The following is a 21,054-nucleotide window of genomic DNA, read 5'->3' as shown; positions in this document are numbered from 1 at the left end:
TATGGTTTTTAACAACCAAAAATCGTTGACAGATAGTGCACTTCGCGAGAAAAAATTGTACTCAGCTGCTTACGGTACATTACCTGGTAATTATGTCATGGTACGAAATTTCAGCCAATAAGAATTGCGCCCTCTATAGGTTTAAAAATTCAAAGTCGATTATTCGACTTTTTTATTCAGTAAAAGTCGACTTCGACTTTTGTAGTCAGTAAAAATCGACTTCGACTTTTTAACACATAAAGTCAGTCGACTTTTAGTTCCCTAAGTCCAAGTTCCCAAGAAAATTAAAACAAGAAAAATATATAGTTCTTAATATTAAAGTGTATATTACAAAAAATCTTGTAGACTTAAAAGTGCTGAATTAACTTGGAAATAGTTTAGAGTGCAGCTGCAGCTGCTTTTCATCTGCACGGCTCGTCCATAAGTGAAAAAAGTAGGGAGGAGTTAATAATCTTATTAATCATCATCAGCATTGGTTGGTGGTATTCGACGAACGTTTTGAGAGTCGTGAAAACAAGTTTTCTTGCAGAACTCCATTTCCTTTCAGCCTTCGACTGTTTTTGTTCGTTATTCATGAGTTCTGCTCTATTGTCAAGGACATTATACAATTCACCTTCATTCGTGTTTGTTGTAAATTTGTAACTATTGGACGATATACTAGCTACTACTTACCACATACATATGTTAGTCAGAGTGTGCATTTGTTTTGTTTAAGTTGCCATGGAGGAACGTCGGATCGCAGATTATTTTGTTGTGGCCGGTATGCCGGAAGACCCCCAATTACTGCAAGAGAGTAATTTCAAGGAATCCGGACACCTAAGGGCAGCCAATTCGATTGAGCCCATTACCGACATAGGGGTTTTCTTTCCACTATTAGGCGAAGAGGTGCCGGAAGGATTTGAGGTTTTGGAATCGACGCCAACAGGTTTGCCGGCAAATTTAAATTATGGTTCATTGAGGTCAACAGAATGTTTCATATACTACAGACGTGGTAAAGATCGTCCACCATTGGTGGACATAGGTATGCAAGCAAACCACTATTCAAAATTTAAAAATTGAGAAAAATTATATGTACATTATGCTTTTTTAGGCGTACTCTATGAAGGTCATGAACGCATAATGCCCGATGCAGAGATTGTGGGCGAGACTCCGGGAGGACGTGTGGCAAACGTTAACAATTCATCGGCTAAAACTTTTCTAACGCTTCGTCGAGCCCCTGCTGATATGCCATGTAACGAACTTGTAGTTACTGACCTGTGTGTCATAGTTCGCAGCAAAGGCGAGAAACCGCCGCATGCCTTTTGTTTAATTTACAAGTCCCTCAACAAAGCCTTTACGGGTAGCGACGTTTATTTGTGCTACAAAAAATCCATGTACCGTCCAAAACACATCAGTTATCAACCGGAAATATTGCTACGTTACCCCACAGTGGATCATAATGATTTTCCGCTTAATTTATGTCCAAGCGTACCCTTGTTCTGCCTGCCAATGGGAGCCTCTTTAGAAGCATGGCCTCATGTAGTAAAAAATAAAAAACGAAAACCAACGGCACCCGTTTTTAGTACATTTGTATTGACCGTTAATGATGGCACATACAAAGTTTATGGATCGGCTTTAACATTTTACGAAGATTTTGAGTAAGAACGACAATACTAATTGCTTTACTACACCAACTAACTTCTTATTAATTCGTTATTTGATACAGTGCATGTCAGTTGTCGGAGCAGCAATGTGAGTTACTTGGCTGGAACGAAGAATTTGCCAAAAACCATTCTTTGCATATCATCAAGTCCATATGTCTATTATCTCATTACCCCTTTGGTGACACCTTCGACAAATGGCTCAAATATTTACATGTAAATATTTTTTATGTTTCAATGATAGTTTCAAATATAATATTGTGGTGTTCTTTTCAAAAACAGCGTATGGTTGTATGTGAAGTAAATTTACCCATTCCTATTGAACGATATATAACACAACTGTTAGATGAAGTACCATTTCCCGCTCCAAGCATACACCTACAGGTATTATTAACTTGTTCTAAATGCATGAACATATATTTTTATTTTAAACTTGTGTATATCTCTTCAACCCCTTGCAAATAGTTGTCAAGTGAATCAAATGATCGTATACTCTTGACTCAACCTGAGGATTCACCTTTGCCACGTAGTGGTGCAGGATTTCACATGTTGTTGCAGAATCTGGGTACAGAAAACTGTTTACATGTTCTTTTGTTGGCATTGACAGAACAGAAAATACTCATTCATTCGTTAAGGTAAGCGTAGATAGTAAGCGATTAAAGCAATATTCCGGCCGACAAATGGTGATATGGAAGTGGCTAGAAATCGAAAATGCTTATAACATGAAAGTTGCTCATTTTTTAATAATTGTCTATTTACAGGCCGGCTACTTTAACTGCTGTTGCTGAATCCATTGTTTCTTTGCTATTCCCATTTAAATGGCAATGCCCGTATATTCCACTATGCCCACTTGGATTAGCCGAAGTCCTACATGCTCCAGTACCATATTTGATTGGTGTTGATTCGCGCTTCTTTGATTTGTATGAGCCACCCACTGATGTAACATGCATTGATTTGGATACAAATACAATAAGCGTAAATTATTCCTATATATTGCTGACAATTGCCCATAGACAGTTTTTACAGTGTAGCCTATATATTTAATTTTAGCTTTGTGAATCGCAAAAACATTTGACTGTTAAACTCCTGCCAAAACGTGCGGCTCGCATTTTGAGCCAGACTCTCGATAGTCTGGAAGCATTGAAACCAACTAATATAGATTGTAATAATAGCCTGGATCGCGACTTGAGGAGACGCAGACGTGAGGTAGGCAAAAAAAAAAAAACATTGACTATGCATTTTAATTTCATTGTTTTTGTAATGGTCTCCTATAGCAACATTTGGAGCAGCGTATACAGGAAGCATTTTTACTTTTTATGGCTTCAATTTTACGTGGATATCGTGATTATTTAGTACCCATTTCTAAAGCACCTTCTGTGGGTGCCACAGATCCCAGTGCCTTATTTCAGCTCAAAGCATTTCTACGTTCAAGGGATAAGGTATGCCTTTTTATTCTCTTTGGAATTCATGTATTGTTCAGTGATGTTTTTGTCGTTTTACAGGCTTATCATAAATTTTTTGAGTTATTAATGAAAACCCAAATGTTTATACGCTTCATTGAGGAAAGGTCGTTTGTCTCTGATGGCGATCATGGTTTAACCTTCTTTGATGAATGTGCAGAAAAAGTAGGATCATATGATGATACACCCTCCGATGTCCGTTTGGTCGATTGGGAGACTGGTCAGAGCAGTGAACGAACAAAATATATATTTCCCCCAGATGTGGGCGCCACCAAAGGTACATTTCTCTCCAGTAGCAATATAAAAAAAAAATCCCCAAAAAATGTTTTAAATCCTTATATATTACAGATAACACAGTTCCCGATCCTGTTTATAATTACGATAGCTTTACTTTAAATCCAAATCTACTGAAATCCTCAACAAAGACAGCGCTAACTAATTTAATACAACAACAAATAAACGGATGCTTGGCTCCTGGTTCACCAATTGCCCGTCGAACAAAGCATGAAATCAAGTTGTCACAGAAAATGGCAAGACGTTGTCAAAGTCATCCGGAACTTTGGGCAAAATATTTGCTAGCCACCTGTTATTCTTTGTATTTTTTGATTCTTCCAGCCATGGTCTTGGATAGCCGTAGAGCGGGCAAGGAGCAGGAGATCCTTAGGGCGGCCTATAATATTTTGTTAAAAGCCAGCAAAATTAAAGTTAATTGTGATGAATTTTGTTATCGTATTATGATGCAATTATGTGGAACCTACAATATGCCAGTATTGGCTGTGCGTCTGCATTACCTTATGAAGAGATCTGGCGTGCAACCGAATGCCTTGACATATGGCTTCTATAATCGGTGCGTTCTGGAGTCTGAATGGCCCAGCGATAGTACGACTCAGAGTCAATTACGTTGGAATCGCATCAAAAATGTTGTCTTGGGGGCAGCCCACTTCAAGAGAGCCGGAAAATTGAGGGCTTCAAAGAAGCCACTCTCCGCTTCGTACGACAATAATTTGAGTACTTTAGAAAGTGTAGATGGAACTTCCAGAACCAGTTTGGAATCTTCAAATTCATCGCAACAAATTGCCGGCATGGGTGGCGCAGGTGATAGTTATGCCGCAAACCTCTTGGATTTTTCAGCTTTGGATAAATTTAGAACAAAGCTGGGCAGTATTGTGCGTCAATCGATAGGATCACAGGATGCCACCGACGAAGTCATATCTAGCGCAGGTTTATTGATAACCGGCGATTCTAAATACCCCACTAGAGCAACACACGCAAATTTGAAAGCACACACGCCAACCAGCCCACAAGCGCCAGGTGGCGATATGGCTAAACTGCCCATCACAGGTCCAGAAAATTTTGGTGAAGATGCCGAGCTTTTGAATAAACTGCAAAGGCAAAATACCCTAAATGAACCAAGTAACAAGAAAATAATGAATATAGGTGACGATGACGAAGAAAGCAACTTACACGAGCAAACACAAGATTATGTTGGTAGTTCCCAAGAGGAATTGGATGATAACCTGGAACACCATATACATGACTTGGCCAGAGAAATACAAAGTCCCACAAAGTATGCATTTAACATATTTATTTAAAAAAAAAGCGAAATCACTTATTTTCAATTTTCTATTCTAGAATTTCGCCTAGAACACCGGTTACACAAAATGATCCTCTGGGAGCTTTAAATGAAGATGAACATCCGTCCATTCCTATGACCACCACGTCCATACAAGATCATACGTCCGACTCTACTTCATCTTATAATAATAACACTATGTACAGCGACAAACCTATTCTGTTTAAAGGTCAACGAAGTGCCACATTCGATGAATCCACACAATTGAACAAAAACATGCATCGTTCAGAAACTATGCCGGGTACAAGTGTTGCTTCGAGTCTGGCCAACCTAGGTTCATCATTCAAAATCAATTTTGGGTAAGTTTGATGATGTTGATTGCTGTTTGTGATCTTTCTTCCATCGACATAATTCGGGTATCTTAGTTGCCAGTCGGCCTATGGCCAAGCAGGTAGAAACTCATAGTCTATATAATTATTGCAAAAAGTTTTCAAATTACACCATTCGTTTTTACTTAGATACTTGAATCGATGATTTCGTATGGAATTGGGATTCTCCTTTTCATCCAATAGCACATAAACATATTATTTCTTTGGAAATCTAATTGTTTTTTTTTTTTTCGTCATCACTTTATTTTACAAATTTAATTATTGTTTATTTTTTTATGTTTTTTAATTTATTTGTGAACGACAATCACGTTAATTGGATGGCAAAGATAGTTGTGAAGATTTGAGGATATTTTAAAGATCCGAATCTCAATCTGTGTACATAGTTTTTTTTTATATGTTCTTATAATTGTTTTGGAAATTTCTATGTTTTTGTAAGTTTAATGCTATGCCTACTCTGGCTCAATTTGCTCATTCTGTTTTGGAAAACGACCCCAATATCATATAAAGGTTTCAGCACTTCACTTTGGGATTCCGTTGGTGAAGGATCGGTGTGGAGTCCTCGTTGTTTTTCCATTCGTCTAGTGTTGTTACAGTTACACATAAATAGCCGTTTTTAAAAATCGTTGAATGTGAGCTATGTACAGTTACACATAACTGTGTAATCGCGTGGTTTTATTCGTGGATATTACTCAATCGGTGTTAAGATATTAATTTATAGTGTGGTTATCAAGCGATAAATTCATACCCTGGAGTTTGAGCATTCATTTATAGCGAGAACATTAACCAATAAACTGGATACCCTAGCATTTGGATTTTAATTAATTGACTGGATATCCTGGCAGTATGTGAGTCAGTAGACTCCGCCAACTAATCAATAGTTTTAGGCCGCACGTGTTAAAGATTTAAAATTTTTATACCCTCCACCATAGCCCCCATCCTATATATAATACTAATTTCGTCATTCCGTTTGTAACTCCTCGAAATATACGTCTAAGACCCCATAAAGTATATATATTCTTGATCGTCACGACATTTTAAGTCAATCTAGCCATGTCCGTCCGTCCGTCTGTCGAAAGCACTCTAACTTTAGAAGGAGTAAAGCTCTGCCACCGTAGCGCAGAGGTTAGCATGTCCGCCTATGACGCTAAACGACTGGGTTCGAATCCTGGCGAGACCATCAGAAAAAATTTTCAACGGTGGTTTTCCTCTCCTAATGCAAAATTTTCAAATTTGCAATCCATATTCGAAATCCATATTGATGCCTGGCGTATGGAAATTCTCTACGAGGCTCGGGAGGAGTAATGCCTCAAGCGTCTTTGCTACTGGTGAGAGATGGGAAATCGGTCTGTACGACTCCTCCTTTCCAAGCTTCAGTAGCGGGATCACTATGCCCATTTTCCAGACAGCGGGAACTACAAGAGTGTTCAAAGACTTTAATTGAGAGTTAAAAATGTTCCAAGCAAATCATTTTATTTAATGAAAAATTTCGAATACAATTTTTTTAGAGATCAACTTTCATAAATATTAGTAATAGAAAAAAACCAAAAATTTCATATATAGAAGAAATTTTATGGCATTTTGAGAAAGATTTGCGAAATTTGCACTTAATTTTTGCCAAAGAAAAAGATTTAAGGAGATTTAGTCGTAAAAAAACTTGAATTTGCTGAAATTTTGACTTGTATAGATATTGTAGGAAGAAGGTATCCTAAAAAATTTAGATTTAGATTCCCGTCAAATAAACTCATGTTTTAGGGGAAAATTGATAAGTCGAAAGTCGGCAATTTTCTATATCCAAAAAAATCAAACTAAAAATGTTCTCAAAATTATTAGAAGTGAAATTTCTGGAAACCGTTTTAATGTCGTGTTGCATTTGATGGTTTCTATATTAAAAAAAAATAAGGCCTACTACTTTTAATCGCAGATGCCATTTTATGTCAAAGTCATTCAAATCCACTTTTCTTCGCAAATGGTCATAAAATATTAATATTAATATTATAATGATTTTTTTTGTTGTAGAAACATAGTGGCTTATTAAACGAAAAGAAAATGCTGTTGGATTAATTTGTCCATTTAGAATAGAAATCAAAATAAAAACTCTTTTTTAAAAAGTTTTTTGTTGTGGTTAAAGTAAATAACAGGGGTAAGCTTTGCAGATATTAATGAGTGATGTCAAATTGAAGCTCAATGATAAGGGGCCTCCTTTTAATAGCCAAGTCCAAACGACGTGCTGCAAAGCGACACCTCTTTGTGGAGAAGTTTGCGTGGTACTGTACCATTTGTTATGGTAGCCATGTACCATACCAAATGGTACACAGATAAAAATAATTTTGAAAAACAATAACTTTGGTCGAAAAAACAACTACGAAAGTTGGTAATTTTCCTACAACAACTTATTTGGAATCTCAACAACTCAAAGTACAAATTTATTGTTGAAAGGCACTCTTTGCAAACCAACATATGTATCCATAAGCAAGATAAAAAAACCATCCAACCATCCATCCAGCCACAACACGTGGTGCCTTGCTTCGGTTGGTGGTGTTTTTATTTTCTGGCTGGAACATTAAGCTCTGATCTGTGTGGTGTGCATTGCTGTTACGAGAAGCTTAGCAGCGAGCTACCGGGCGTGTCCACAGGTTGCGGATAGTGGAATGCTCTATACTAGTTGCTGCGACGGCATCGAGCGAAGAGTCTCCGTGAGAGGCCGGGCGGCATCGATTTTAAATAAACAATGGCCAACCTGTTCGCGCGGTCATCGGTACTTTGGACCGGAACGAGCTTGCACACCTACAGGAGCCTGAAGAGGATAGCCACCTCCATATGAAAATGTTACTACAACAACAACCCACAAAACCACAAAGGTGGCAGGTTAAATATTTTCATAAGATTATTGTTGCAGTAGGTAGCTACCAAGTGAATGCTAACAAATGGCTCAAATAGGAAGACTGTGATTAGAGCTCAATCACCACTAGGAGGGGTTGTGTACCGCCTTCTGGCTCTTGGATATCTGTCGGATTTTCAGTTCATTTGAAAAGGACAGTTAAAGTTTGTTGGGTACGAGAATGACGTTGTCATCATAGTGTGTGGCCGTTCGGAGTGCATATAGAATGCTGCCAAAATACTAGGTAACTTGGTATGTTCAGGGGATCTCTCCTGTGATGGAGCTGCTGCTTTCACTACTGAATATCCTGAAAAGCCATTGCAATATCAGGACTTTGATTTTGTGCTGGTAACATGGCGGACTTAAGCTTGATTTGTGGGGGTGAGCACCTATTGTGAGACTGCCCTGAAATTGCGAGTATAGGTACAGGATTATGGCTACACAAAATCTATTTTCCTGTCTAAATTATCTTAATGCAGAAGTTCTTTCTTACTATAGCTTTAAATTGGATTTTGGAGGGAGCTTCTCCAGACAGCCAGGAGCGTTGTGTCATGCATGATGGCTCCTCAACATCTTCATTTTATTGTCTGCCATTGTACAGACGTAAATTTTATCAGTGTTCTTCTGCGCTTTTTGAATCTTTCGGGGTTATGTCTTTTAGGTTATGTCACTCGTGCTTTTGCATTTTCACTGGACCACAGATATCTTCAATCAATGCACTACGTTACGTGGTTGTTGCCTTATTTTGTTTTTAAGTTTTTGTTGTGTTATTGTATCATTCAACTTCATGAATGTTTTTATTTTTTTTTTTTCTTATAAACCAACCAAATTTGTAAAATTTGTTCATAGACGTTATTCACCTGCACGCATGTCCACCTTTAAGAAAGACTTGAAATTGCCCACCAATATTATTGAAAATATTGCCCAAAATATGAGGTAAGTGTTGCAGTATACTGCCAAAAGTTTTAATATACTCTCGTGAGAGAGTCCATAGATCTTGCTTTTAAAAAGCTTAGTTTGCGTTTGTTTTTTGCATTCCAATGTAAGGTGTTAATGGTATTTAAAATAAAACAAATTAAAAAAAAAAAAGAAATATATAAATATGTGTGGTGGTGGGTACAAGGCAAAACTTTAAATTTCAGGTGAATTTGTACAGTCACTAATCTAAAAACATACTGCATACATTAAACATGTCGTCTTCCTTACCTTTTTTCTTTGGTTTTCGTCTTTTGTTGTAAAACGTATTGCCTTTGTTTGTTAGTATGTACGAATTGGTATATGACATACAAAGCTCAGCATATTTTTTTTTTCTTTTCTTCCATTACAACATTTAGCCCAAGCTTTAGTGGCAAGAAATCAAATGAAATTATCCAGGGCAGTTTGAGCAGCATTAAACATGCTGCTACTTCGATTACTCGCAAGTTTGATGAAATTAAGGGCGCCATATCGGCCAATACGACACCGGTTAAATCGAGCATGCCCTCACAGGGTTACATTGACAGCGGAGGCGTTAATGAGGAGGACCTGACAGCCCATCAGGATGGAACACTGCAGATACGAAGGGTATCCAGTGATCTGGAACACCCTTGGGGAAGATTAAGTGAATCTCGTAAATCGAGTTACAACAACTTAGTGCCCCTAGGAGAGAACACATCAACAATGAATTTGAATACCGCACTTTTGGCATTGCCCGAAAACCTCTATGCCCCAGCACACGATGTAAATAGGCGTTAGTCTTACCTTTTTATGTATTAAAGCTTTTCTCTTTGTATTTTCACCATTTTCTAGGGTGTGGAAAATACTGACGATTGCGATGTCCTCATACAAATGACTTCATGTTCTCAATGCCACAATTGTTCAGTATTATTGTACGATGAGGAGATTATGTCCTTATGGTCGGCGGAGGATTCAAACTTAAATACATCATGTCATGCTTGTAAAAAGTTCACTGTTCCCTTCTTAAGTGTGCGGCTGGTTTTGAAGGAGGCCACCAAGAGTGAAGAGAACAGCAAAAAGACAGAAACTTTAACAATCCCCTATTTAAATCCCTTAGTTTTACGCAAAGAATTGGAAAATATTCTAACGCAAGATGGCGATTTAACCCTGCTAAAACCTAGTTTTGTAGAAGAACATCCTATAATATACTGGAATCTTTTGTGGATTATGGAACGCATCGAAAGTAAAACACATCTGCCAGATTTGTGTTCACCCTCACTGGTACGATGATCTCATGTGTAACTGTATGAAAATGTGTATGCAAGTTTTCTATCAATAATTTTAGGATGATCGAGACATTGATCCCTTGAGCAAACTAAAGCATGTGAAAATTCAATGTTTATGGGATAACCTACAACTGCATAGTGAGGCTGGTCAACCTATGTACATTCTGTACAGACAAACTCAACCCACAAGTCCGCTGATTAAGGCATTGCTCACCGACCAAGCTCAATTGAACAAAAAGTAAGTAGAATGAAAAATATCTGAGCACAAGCTTTATTAAGACAGAAAATCCAGAACTTAACCTAAACACCAGAAATCAGAAAAAATATTAAAGTAGATTTAAAGCAGCACTTTTTCCAAGTTGGTGACATAGTCGCCCATAATACTTCATTCTAAGAGTATAAAGATAAAAATTTTCATTAGTCGCCATAATAAAAGCAAACACTACGGCAATGTCAAACAAATTAAAAAAAAGTGTTACGAATTGTTGTTGCACCCACATGTTTATATGTGGAGGTGGCGATCCTCGTCTAGCACCTATAGGTGAGCAATCTCGTTTCCGGTCCAAAGGACCGATCACCGCGGGAACATGGTAGCCATTGGTGATGCTCATATCGAGCATCATAGACGCTCAGTACTTATGCAGAAGCCGGTGCCGGCCGGCCTCTCACAGAGACTCTCCATTCGATACGGCTGATTGTACGCGACTGCCGCTGCAGCTACTCTGTATGGAGCATTTCACGATATGCCAGGTAGCTCGCAGCTAAGCTTCTCGTGACAGCAATGAACACCACACAAATTACAGCTCAATGTTCCAATCTGCGTGGCGCTCATAGTTATCCCGTGCCCCGTGTAATATACATGCATTGAACAAAAAAATAAATTATTGCGATTTCTCATGGACACTTATTTTTTTGCTACTAGCAACTACAAAAAATCCCTTAATACTATGCTAACTGACTCCTTAAATGATAGTGTTTAAAAATCCTTCGAAAGAATGAATGATGTATGCGTATATCTGTTATAGTGTGAAAGATACAGATAACCCTACCGCTTCATAGCATCCAACAGTACGAAACGTCCGGTTCCCGATTAGATTGAGTATGCCATTCAGAGTCTTCCTCGATTTGCCAAGCGATGATGCCAGATTCGTTATTTACCGCAACATGGCTTTTATTTGATTCCCATATTGTTGTTCCAGAGGGATCCAGAGGGATCTTGGTCTGTTGTTCCAGAGGGATCCAGAGGGATCTTGGTCTGAGTCGAGTGGGTCTGCCTGGGCAGTTAAACAGGTGACGTGTATCGTGTGGTTCCTGGTCACAATCGGGACATAAATCTTGCACGTCGGCATCAAGCCTTGCTCTGCAGAAGTTGAGGCGGCTGCATCTTGTTGTTTGTATGTGGAGGTGGCGATCCCCGTCAAACTCCATAGTGAGCAAGCTCGTTCTGGTCCATAGGACCGAACCTTATGGTCATTGGTTATTTAAAGGAGCCACTAACTTGCCTTGTCATATAGAGCATCATAAGAACTTTGAATTTAAGCAAGAGCCAGTGCCGGCCGGCCTTTCACTGAGACTCTACTCGATACCACTGATTGTCCGTGACTGCAGTTGCAGCTGCTCCGTATATGGACTCTCCACTAACTGGCACCAAAAATACATAACTCTTAATTTCATAATTGGATTCGTTTCTCAACCAACATTTCTCACTCGATTTTTTTAAGGTTGGGGTGACGGACCCTTTAGCCCCAAATTTGAATATCAGAGTTATACTACACTCCCAAACACTTTTCCGCTGATGCCAATTTTGTCGGGATCGTCAGTTTGTAGGTTTCAGTTCGTTGATGTTGTTGTTGTAGCAGTGTGTTGTACACCAAGGCGGCAGCCCTTGCCGATGAAGGACTTCATCAGATCAATCCGGTACGTACAACCGGCTGTCGTGGGATTTCAGTTTGTGATCTGGCGGTATTGAACATTAGAGGGAACTGTCCACAAACAACAACTACGTCCACCAGCTTGTTACATGGATGAATAATGACTGGAGGACAGAGGTAGCTTGGTGGTCTGCAGATACTGAGATCTGTTTCCCACTACCTGTCCATAATACGGTCCTACAGGTGGAGATCCGGTCCTACAGGTGGAGATCCAGATCCATCACTGATTGCGTGATGTGATATGGTGGTAACGCGAGGACATCGAACGTGAACATCTTATCTGACAATAAACAGGCCATCTGGTCTATAACAACCAAAACGGTAAGGTCACGAAAAGTCTTGAAGTGTGAGAAGGAGATTAACGCCTTTTCTGAGGATGGTACTATCCGCATTGTTTGCGTGCCGGACCATACCGGAATTGCTTGTAGAGGCCAGAGGACTGCCCTCAGTAAACTTAAAGAAATCCGGAACGAGCTACACACGTATTGGAGCTTATCGAAGATCGTTGCATCCACATGCTAATCAGCCACTTTGGCCAAAGCAATTCCCTGTTACGCATGCCACCTTAAAACAAAGTAGGCTAGAAATACACGCACATATACAGTAGAGTAAGGGATGCCCGAACGTTTAAAGACGCTATTACACGGCATGTAAATGTCTTTTGCCATGTCACTTTTTTTATTCACATGCATGGCGAAACAATTAAAGGTAATCTCATTTATACAACAACCACAAATCATATGGTGCAAATCGCCATCTTACCATCAAGCTGATCGACATTTTGCCAACATACGCAAAGAAATTTGTGTGCGTGTGTGTATACTTGTGCGTATGAGTAGGAAAGCTGGTTAAATAAAATTACATGTGCTATTTTGAAAGGTGATTTTCATATTTTACTTTCGTTTGTATCACACGACATGTACAACTCCACATGTGCTAAATTTGGCATGTCATAAGACAACAACATGTCGTGTAATAGAGCCTTTAGTGATGTGTGCATGGGGATGTGTTTTTTAACGTTTTGTTTACGCAGTAGATGTGTGTGTGTGTCTTCTATTCAGTTACAGTCAATGTGAGCAGCTAAAAATGTTTTTGCTGATGAGCATAGAAGGATTGCTGATTTTATGCTCATCAGCAAAAAAAACTTGCAATAGCTCAACGATTTTAAAGGAGTATTTTATGTTTTGGTCGTTGAGAGACGTAAGCGTCAACAACGATTGCAGGTATAAGGTGTGAGCTGGCCATTCGCTGTATGTCTACCATGCGCGCTTATTTTTAAGGTGGCTTGCTGCTTTTATCTAATGCAAATATGTGGTTACAACAATAACAGTGAAGAATCTGAGTGAGAGGCAGGGTGGAACATCGTATGTAGGGCATGGAAGGACGTTGGAACATTTCCTGTGTCAATGTTCGACTTTTGCAGCTAACAGACTCCCACACCTGGGGGTGTATACAACATGCGAATTAAACCAGCTTAGGGTAAGAATGGAAAACGATTAAGAATTTCGTGAGCAGCACGGAATTCCTGACATAGATTTTGGGCACTTTGGGGATACTTTTCGAATAGCCGATCATGTGTATATCCATAGTCGCTTGGGGCGATTTAGATTAATACCCTCTTTTCAACCTAACCTAACCAAATTTCGTTTATGCATGATGTTTTTGTTATTTTTTAAATATATTTTGAAATATTTTCTCTTTTCAGTGTCATACAACAGATTGTTACATCTATTCGATGTAATGACCTCCTAATGCCCGTGAAGAAACTGGCCAATGAACGTTATAAACTGCAACACTCCGGCGTAGACCGTTCACATTCAATATATCGTGATATACTGTTTTTGGCATTGACCGCCATCGGTCGATCCAATGTGGATTTGGCAACATTCCATCGGGAATATGCTGCAGTGTTCGATAAGCTAAGTGAAAAAGAATGCAACATGTATTATCGCAATCAGGATTTGCCTCCATCGGCAGCGACAATTTTCTGCCGTGCCTATTTTAAACCCTTAAGTATTCCTTGACGAGAAGAGCATTTGATGCAGCAACATTTCTACCAAGAACTTTTAAAATACAACAAGACATAATGCAATAAACCAGACAGAGACAACATAAATGTGGCAATCATCAGACAACACTTGAAAAAATGATTTAAAATAGCTAAGTACATACTAACAACATATAGTAGATTAGTTCTCAATCGATATATCTATGTATACATAATATATATTTTATATAGGTGTAGTGTATTTCTTTTTTTTTTGTTATAAATTTGTATAACAAATTATGCCGTACACTGAAGAAAATGACAATTTGAAAAAATTTTATAAGTTCAGTTGAAAAAACATTGCACAAAAAGTTCATTTCATTAATATTCAACAATATGTTTTTTAATTCAAAAAATATATATATATATTTATACATTATAACTTCATCGCACTCGAAATTAATTTATTGTTTTTGTTTTTCAAATCTCAACATTCAAAAAGTGGAGTTTACTTTTTTTAATTATGTTTTAAAAAACAAAGAGCTGATTTTGAGCTGGTGAAATAAAGAAAATGGTGTTGCTTGACTAAAAACCAAAACTGTTCCCAAGTGTAAATATGCACTGTGACTTTGACATTTTTTTATTTCGCAGACATGACGAAGCTAAATGAAACCTTGTTCGTTGGCTAATAGGTTTGCACTGCTATTTCGATGTAACCTAAGACAAGCCTAGTACTAAAAACTACTATTGCCAGAAGCAAATAGAAAAGCGCACAATCAAAAAAAAAAAAAAAAAACAGTTACTGGGATGTCCATTTATTTATTTATTTTTTTGATTGATCGATTAATCGTTATTGGAAAATTCAATTTCAGCTAGTAATTGAACAAGACCAAAAGGGGTTGAGGATTAATCGACTAACCAGTTAATCGATTAATGTGTCTAATGAAAGAGAACGGGACATTTGCTAGAACGGTTTACTCGTGTTTGATCGGATTGAAATTTTATGTTAAGCAGAGTTTACATGGTACATCATGATCGTACTGATCATGTGTACGTGTTGATTACAGCTTTTCCCTAAAATGGAACATCGATTTTTTCTTTTATTTTCTTTGACTTAATTTAATTTTTCATACTTTACTTCTCATTTCTTAACCTTATTTGTCACAGAACGTGTTTTTCAATATCTGACAATTAATGATTACACATTTCTTTGTAAACGGTAATCGATAGACGTCATTCATCGAAAAAAATCAAATGATTTTGATTTTTAGCCGTGACTGATGGTTATGTTTACATGTGACGAATACACCTTTGTTTTCACCAATACTAATACGATGACCACACGTCAGATGTGCCATGTAAACTCAGCATTAGGTCTGTTCGCGTACTTTTCCAAGAAAAATTTGCAGGAGAATAAGAGCCATTTTACTCTCTTTAATAAATTCCATTCAAAATTCGCAAAAAACAGCTGATTTTTGTTTTGGTTGGTTTTTTATTTGCTATATAATAATAACTGTTTTTAAATAAAAAATGCTGGCGATACTTGTGAGGTATTTTCCTTAGATAAACGTCAATTTATTAGCCCGAGAGTGGCAAGGCTAGAAGAGGAGCCATTCGTAGTATCCGTGATCTCCTTGCCGCTGGACAGCCATCACAATTTACAGTGCACGTAGCTACGAATGTCATCCGTGGCGCCAAGTGACGCAAGGCGCTGGTCCCAGACGGAACCTCTACACTGATGCTGACGAATATGGATCTGCCTAGAGTCGAGTATCTTACAAGTGTCCTCAGCCTGACTGAACACTTTTATAGTACCCGATGTTTGGAAGATGGGCCGTGTGATCCCCCCTTGGGATCTGCTGTAAAAAAAATTGTCAACGCCGACTATATGAAAAATCCGCAATTATTTTGGGCAACCCAATAGATTAATTGTGTCGTGTTGTCCCTGGTTGCATGCGGGGCACACATCCTGCATGTTGGCGTTTTCCCTTAACAAAAGGAGTTAAGGTGGCTGAATTGTAATATAGACGTTTGCTTTTTCTCGTCGTCATAAATGCTGTGGTGCTCTGCCTTATACGCCGCTTTATCTAAAGGACTACTTTTATGGAGCTAGAATTTGAACATCTAATCGACATTTCCGGGCGGCCGGCCGCTTTTCTTGGTGGTTGGCACGGCTGCTGGACATGGTGCTGCCGAAAAGCGACTTATAGATTTATTCCTACTACTATGGAGCAAATGCTGCCAAATGTCTTTGAATAATTGCTCACGAACATTCCATTAAGGAACAGACAGAAGACTTCTTGCACATCATTGAGTGCCGCCCGATTCTAAATGCTTTAAGCTCAATGATAAGGGACCGCTATTTTGTATCCGACTCGCAACGGAGTGCTAATAAAATTGAAAAACTTAAGAAAATCGATGGTAGTACATGACATATATAAACCGGGAGAACCTAACAAAACCTGTACTTAATTTAGATGAAAAAGTGAAAAATAACTACCATACATTTTAAATTGTTCGTAAATTATAAGAAGTGGTAGTATTAAAAAAAAAAACTATAAAATTCAAAATTTTTTAACTTAACTCCCTTTCATTTGTTTGGGGGTATTTTTCCCAAGTTTTATCGTCGCATTCTCCCTCTTATTTCGATTCAGAATAGCTACTTTTTTTCCATGGGAGATATTTCCCTTTTTCGAAGTTTATTTTGAATAAGGGAAAAGGGAGTAGGGAACAAACTCCCAGTAAATTGTTATTCAGAATAGGGTAAAAGGGAGTAGGCAATAAACTCCCAGGGAATCGTTATTCAGAATAGGGCTGGCTCTTTCGTTGATTATCCTCCTGACAGCCATATAGAATAAGTGTTAAGATTGGTATTGCCCTCGGATTTAATTCAGAATTAATTTCTTAAGCTTATAAAGAAATTTTTGTTACGATTTTTATGGTGTTGCTCACGAAGTCAACCACTACGTGGATTACCCAATTGCTGTCATATAGACTGTTCTCGCGTAAAAGCATATTAACAGATTATTAAAACCTGTTTTAATTGCTCAAATATCAGATTTCCTTTTATAAAATCAGCTGACGTGAGGCATAATTTGGGATTTAATGAGCAGTGTAAATGGGGTTTAAAATATCTAAAGGTATCTAACGGTAACAGTGTCTGCTAAACAGATTATCTCAGCGAAAGGAGAATGCTATATATTTTTTTTAAACATATAGTTTAAATCAATATTTTGTTTAGAATTTCATAAACAAAATTTAAATTAAACAACGAAATAAAAAGCCCTACGTTTATTTCTTTATCATACATCTTCTGGAATGTTCTTACAAGCAGTATTTTTTCAGTGTATATGCAGTAGCACATGGTTTATAAGATATTTTGTTGTTTAACTTTATCTTTTAATTAAACTCTTTCTGTTGTATGAAAACGAAAAGTTTCATGATTTCTAGCATAACAAAGATGACACACACACACACACTTTTTTATGAGACAATATATGTTTGTTTGTATGAAATTATAATTGAGATAAAATGGCAACCTACATTGTATGTATGAATGATATGCATATATATATGTGTGTGTTGTTATATAGAATTCTTATTCTTGTACAGTCATATACATGATCCATCATAACACAACCAAACAGCAACAACAACAACAAAACCATAATACAAAGATCTTATGTATTTTTTTAACTTTTAATCATATGCCTTATTAATGTTAATTCTACAGTTATCGATATCGTATCACATAAAATTTTTAGAGTTTTATAAAAAAATGAAGATATACATACTAATGAGAGAAACTTATAATAGTTTCATGTGTACATTACTTATTACATTACAACAAAAGCATTCATAAATACATACTTATGTTCACGTTAACAACTAACTAATGTATCTTTTATTCACACTTCACTATGTATACATTATTTTGTGGAAACTAAATTTTATTTTTGGCACTCGTAACTCTGGATGAAGACAACCATATTCTCGTATCAATAATAAAAAAAAGGAAAAAGAAATAAAATAAAAGGAAATGTTTAACATACAATCAAAATTAATGTGTTGGCGTGACATAAAATAAAGCTGGTGTGCACACAAGGCGGATTTAACAAGGTGGTCTCATGCGAACAGCTGTTCACAGCCGGCCAGGTTTATACGGTATTAAAATGTCAGATTTTTGTTTGCATTCTCTTTATTGTCATCTTCTTTCTCTCATATTCTCTACTCATGTACGCACACAAATTTCTTTGTGTGTGTGTTGGCAAACCGTCGTTCAGCTTGGTGACAAAATGGCGGTTTGCACCATGTGATTTGTGGTTGTTGTACAAATGAGACCACCTTTTATTGTTTCGCCATGTCAGAGTAACTGACACGAAGCGATAACAAGCTCACATTGGTATATATGTTAAATTAGAAATGACAATTACATGATATTTGTTTTATTGACAGCTCATTCATAAAGTTTATAAGTCACTTAAAGCATTTGCTTCTGAGTTTATTTAAAAAGAAAGTTATTCGTGACGTAATAGTGTGAATGCGTTATATTTGGTTGCCCAAAAAGTAATTGCGGATTTTTTAAAAGAAAGTAAATGCATTTTTAATAAAACTTAGAAAGAACTTTAATCAAATATACTTTTTTTACACTTTTTTTCTAAAGCTAGCTAAAAGTAACAGCTGATAACTGACAGAAGAAAGAATGCAATTACAGAGTCACAAGCTGTGAAAAAATTTGTCAACGCCGACTATATGAAAAATCCGCAATTACTTTTTGGGCAACCCAATATTTGGCTGGAAAATCAAAACCGGCTAATGTAGGCGAACTCAAACACCTCAAAGCGAATAAATTGTTTGTGCCGCACCATAAATCGTCATAATGATATTTGTTGATGTTGTAACCTCTTTTGCATGTGTGGAGGTGGTGAATGCCTTATATTTGGCTGAAAAATCAAAACCGGCTATTGTTGGCGAACTCAAACCAATAGGTGAGCAAGCTCGTTCCAGTCAAAAAGACCGATCGCCGCGGGAACATTACGGCCATTTGTTATTTAAAGGCGCCAATAACTCGCCTTGTCATATCGAGCATCATAGGCACTCAGTATATATGCATGAGCCGGTACCGCCCGGGCTCTATCGGCAATATGTGGACGCGCCCGGTAGCTAAGCTTCTCGTGATAACAATGGACATTATTCAGATCGAAGCTCAAAGTTCCAGTCCATGTGGTGCTCACAGCTATCCCGTGCCGGCTGATATGATCAGAAATTGTCTTTTGTTTCCCAATTTAAAAAACTAGCATATAGTAGTTTGTAACAGAACAGAGTTCTTCGGAAATGTTCATAGTATGTAAATCTTATTCTCCGGTGAAAATGAAATACCCCAACTTTGGATATGTTAAAGGCAGCAAAATACAACATCCTTCCCAACCACTCCCCCGTCCATTAAAGCCGAATAAGAAGAAAAATACCCGAGAATAGAGCTGTCTTAGAAAAATTTGATCTCGAGTAAGGAAAAAGGTATACCAATACAGTTTGGGTTGGCATAAAGTGTTACAAGTGAAAGAATTTAGATAAAAAAATTTTCCCGTCATGTTTTGGGGGAAAATTGCTTTGTCAGTCAGCAATTTTTTTTAGCTGAAAATTTCCAACTATTTTCTTTTTTCACTTATTGCGTTCCATGGTTTGTTCGTTACGCCTAATACGTTAAGAACAGGTGCGATTTTATCTCAGTCATTTAAATCCCCTTTTCTTCTTCAAATAGTCATAAAATGTAAAGAAAATAATTTTTTTCTTGTAAAAACATAGGGACTTCGCAAATAAAAAGATTTCTATTACTATTTTTTCAAAAATTTTTAACATTATTTTTTAATTAAAAAAAAATTGTTTACCAAAATTTAGAAAATAAATTACTACCTTAATAAAAATGCCCCTAATAATGAATATATGAAATTTAATCAAAATCGAACAAGGAAATCAAGGGTTAACCTAGCACACAAAGTAATTATCCATCTCTAGAGTTAGTATGGGAAACTTGGAAACTCTGAGTCGTACGAGAATCCACTAGAGTTTCTTCTTGTGGCGGAATGTATGCTACGTGACAGCACTATCGACAGGGACTTCGGAGATAGTGTGGTCAGAAGGCGGCTGATAATGGGAACGCTTCAGGGAGGGATATTCTCGCCAACTCTCTTCAACATAGTGGTAAACGAATTTCTGTTGGATCTTAACAGGGATGGCGTCAGAATAATCGCTATGCAACATATCAAGGTCTATATTCCGAATTGTACCCTCAAAGTTGCGCTTTGACTGAGAGAACTTGGCATGCTGGAGGAGTCAGAATACGGCCAAGGTTCTATTCTGGACACTATGGATGCGATGGGAAAACTGAGGGCGGTTTCAGACTACTTGGAATTTCGGGATTCGCTTTCGAGAGAGGAGTAGGAAGCGAATAGTACAGAGGATGATGCCTCTAACAGGGACTGTACTGGAACTATACTACGACACACACATACAGATAGAGCCACACATACATGGTGGGCTACCCATCCAACCCAAACCTAAACTGTTAAAAACAACTTTTAATAAATTCAACAAAGAAATTCAAATCGGATTTAAAAATATGGTCTCATGCGAACAGCTGTAACAAGCCGGCCAGGTTTGACGGTTTTAAGATGTCAGATTTGATTTGTGGTTGTTGTAAAAATGAGACCATGGCCTGGAGAGTAGTCGTTGTTGTTGTTGTAGCAGTTTATTGTGTTCTATCTTTCGTTTGCTTGAGTCTGTTGAGTGTCAAGACCCAGAAACTCTGTGACTAAGATGGGGTGCGTCCACAGGGATCTGGGTCTGAGAATTCGTAACATAATTGTGTAGTTCTATTGTAATTTTATATATGGGCCGTGCGGCTTGAAATCACGAAATTGGGCAAATAAATGAAAAACAATATCTTTAACCTCAGCATGCTACTTTTATCATTA

General features: G+C 37.6%; 1 protein-coding gene across 3 annotated transcripts; it reads left to right on the top strand.

Annotated features, from left to right (window-relative positions):
- Positions 1 to 250: 250 nt before the first annotated feature.
- On the top strand, positions 251 to 18,140 carry LOC106091272 (DENN domain-containing protein Crag). Of its 3 annotated transcripts, XM_013257748.2 has the most exons (17): positions 251 to 433; positions 716 to 1,021; positions 1,091 to 1,637; positions 1,706 to 1,856; positions 1,923 to 2,024; positions 2,106 to 2,275; positions 2,402 to 2,615; positions 2,691 to 2,846; positions 2,915 to 3,079; positions 3,143 to 3,377; positions 3,449 to 4,667; positions 4,733 to 5,032; positions 8,790 to 8,876; positions 9,275 to 9,659; positions 9,729 to 10,157; positions 10,222 to 10,400; positions 13,799 to 18,140. In XM_013257748.2, exons 2-17 carry the CDS (start codon positions 721 to 723, stop codon positions 14,115 to 14,117), a joined length of 4,959 nt encoding a protein of 1,652 aa, XP_013113202.2. In that variant the 5' UTR covers positions 251 to 433; positions 716 to 720; the 3' UTR covers positions 14,118 to 18,140. The 3 variants fall into 3 exon arrangements, with proteins under 3 accessions (XP_013113202.2, XP_013113204.2, XP_013113203.2); XM_013257750.2 differs by lacking the exon at positions 8,790 to 8,876; XM_013257749.2 differs by having other exon boundaries at positions 251 to 1,021.
- Positions 18,141 to 21,054: the final 2,914 nt, after the last annotated feature.

This window comes from Stomoxys calcitrans, chromosome 4 (genome assembly GCF_963082655.1).
Source record: "Stomoxys calcitrans chromosome 4, idStoCalc2.1, whole genome shotgun sequence".
In the NCBI taxonomy this organism is placed as follows: Eukaryota; Metazoa; Arthropoda; class Insecta; order Diptera; family Muscidae; genus Stomoxys; species Stomoxys calcitrans.
This window is presented reverse-complemented; position numbering and strand designations above follow the sequence as displayed.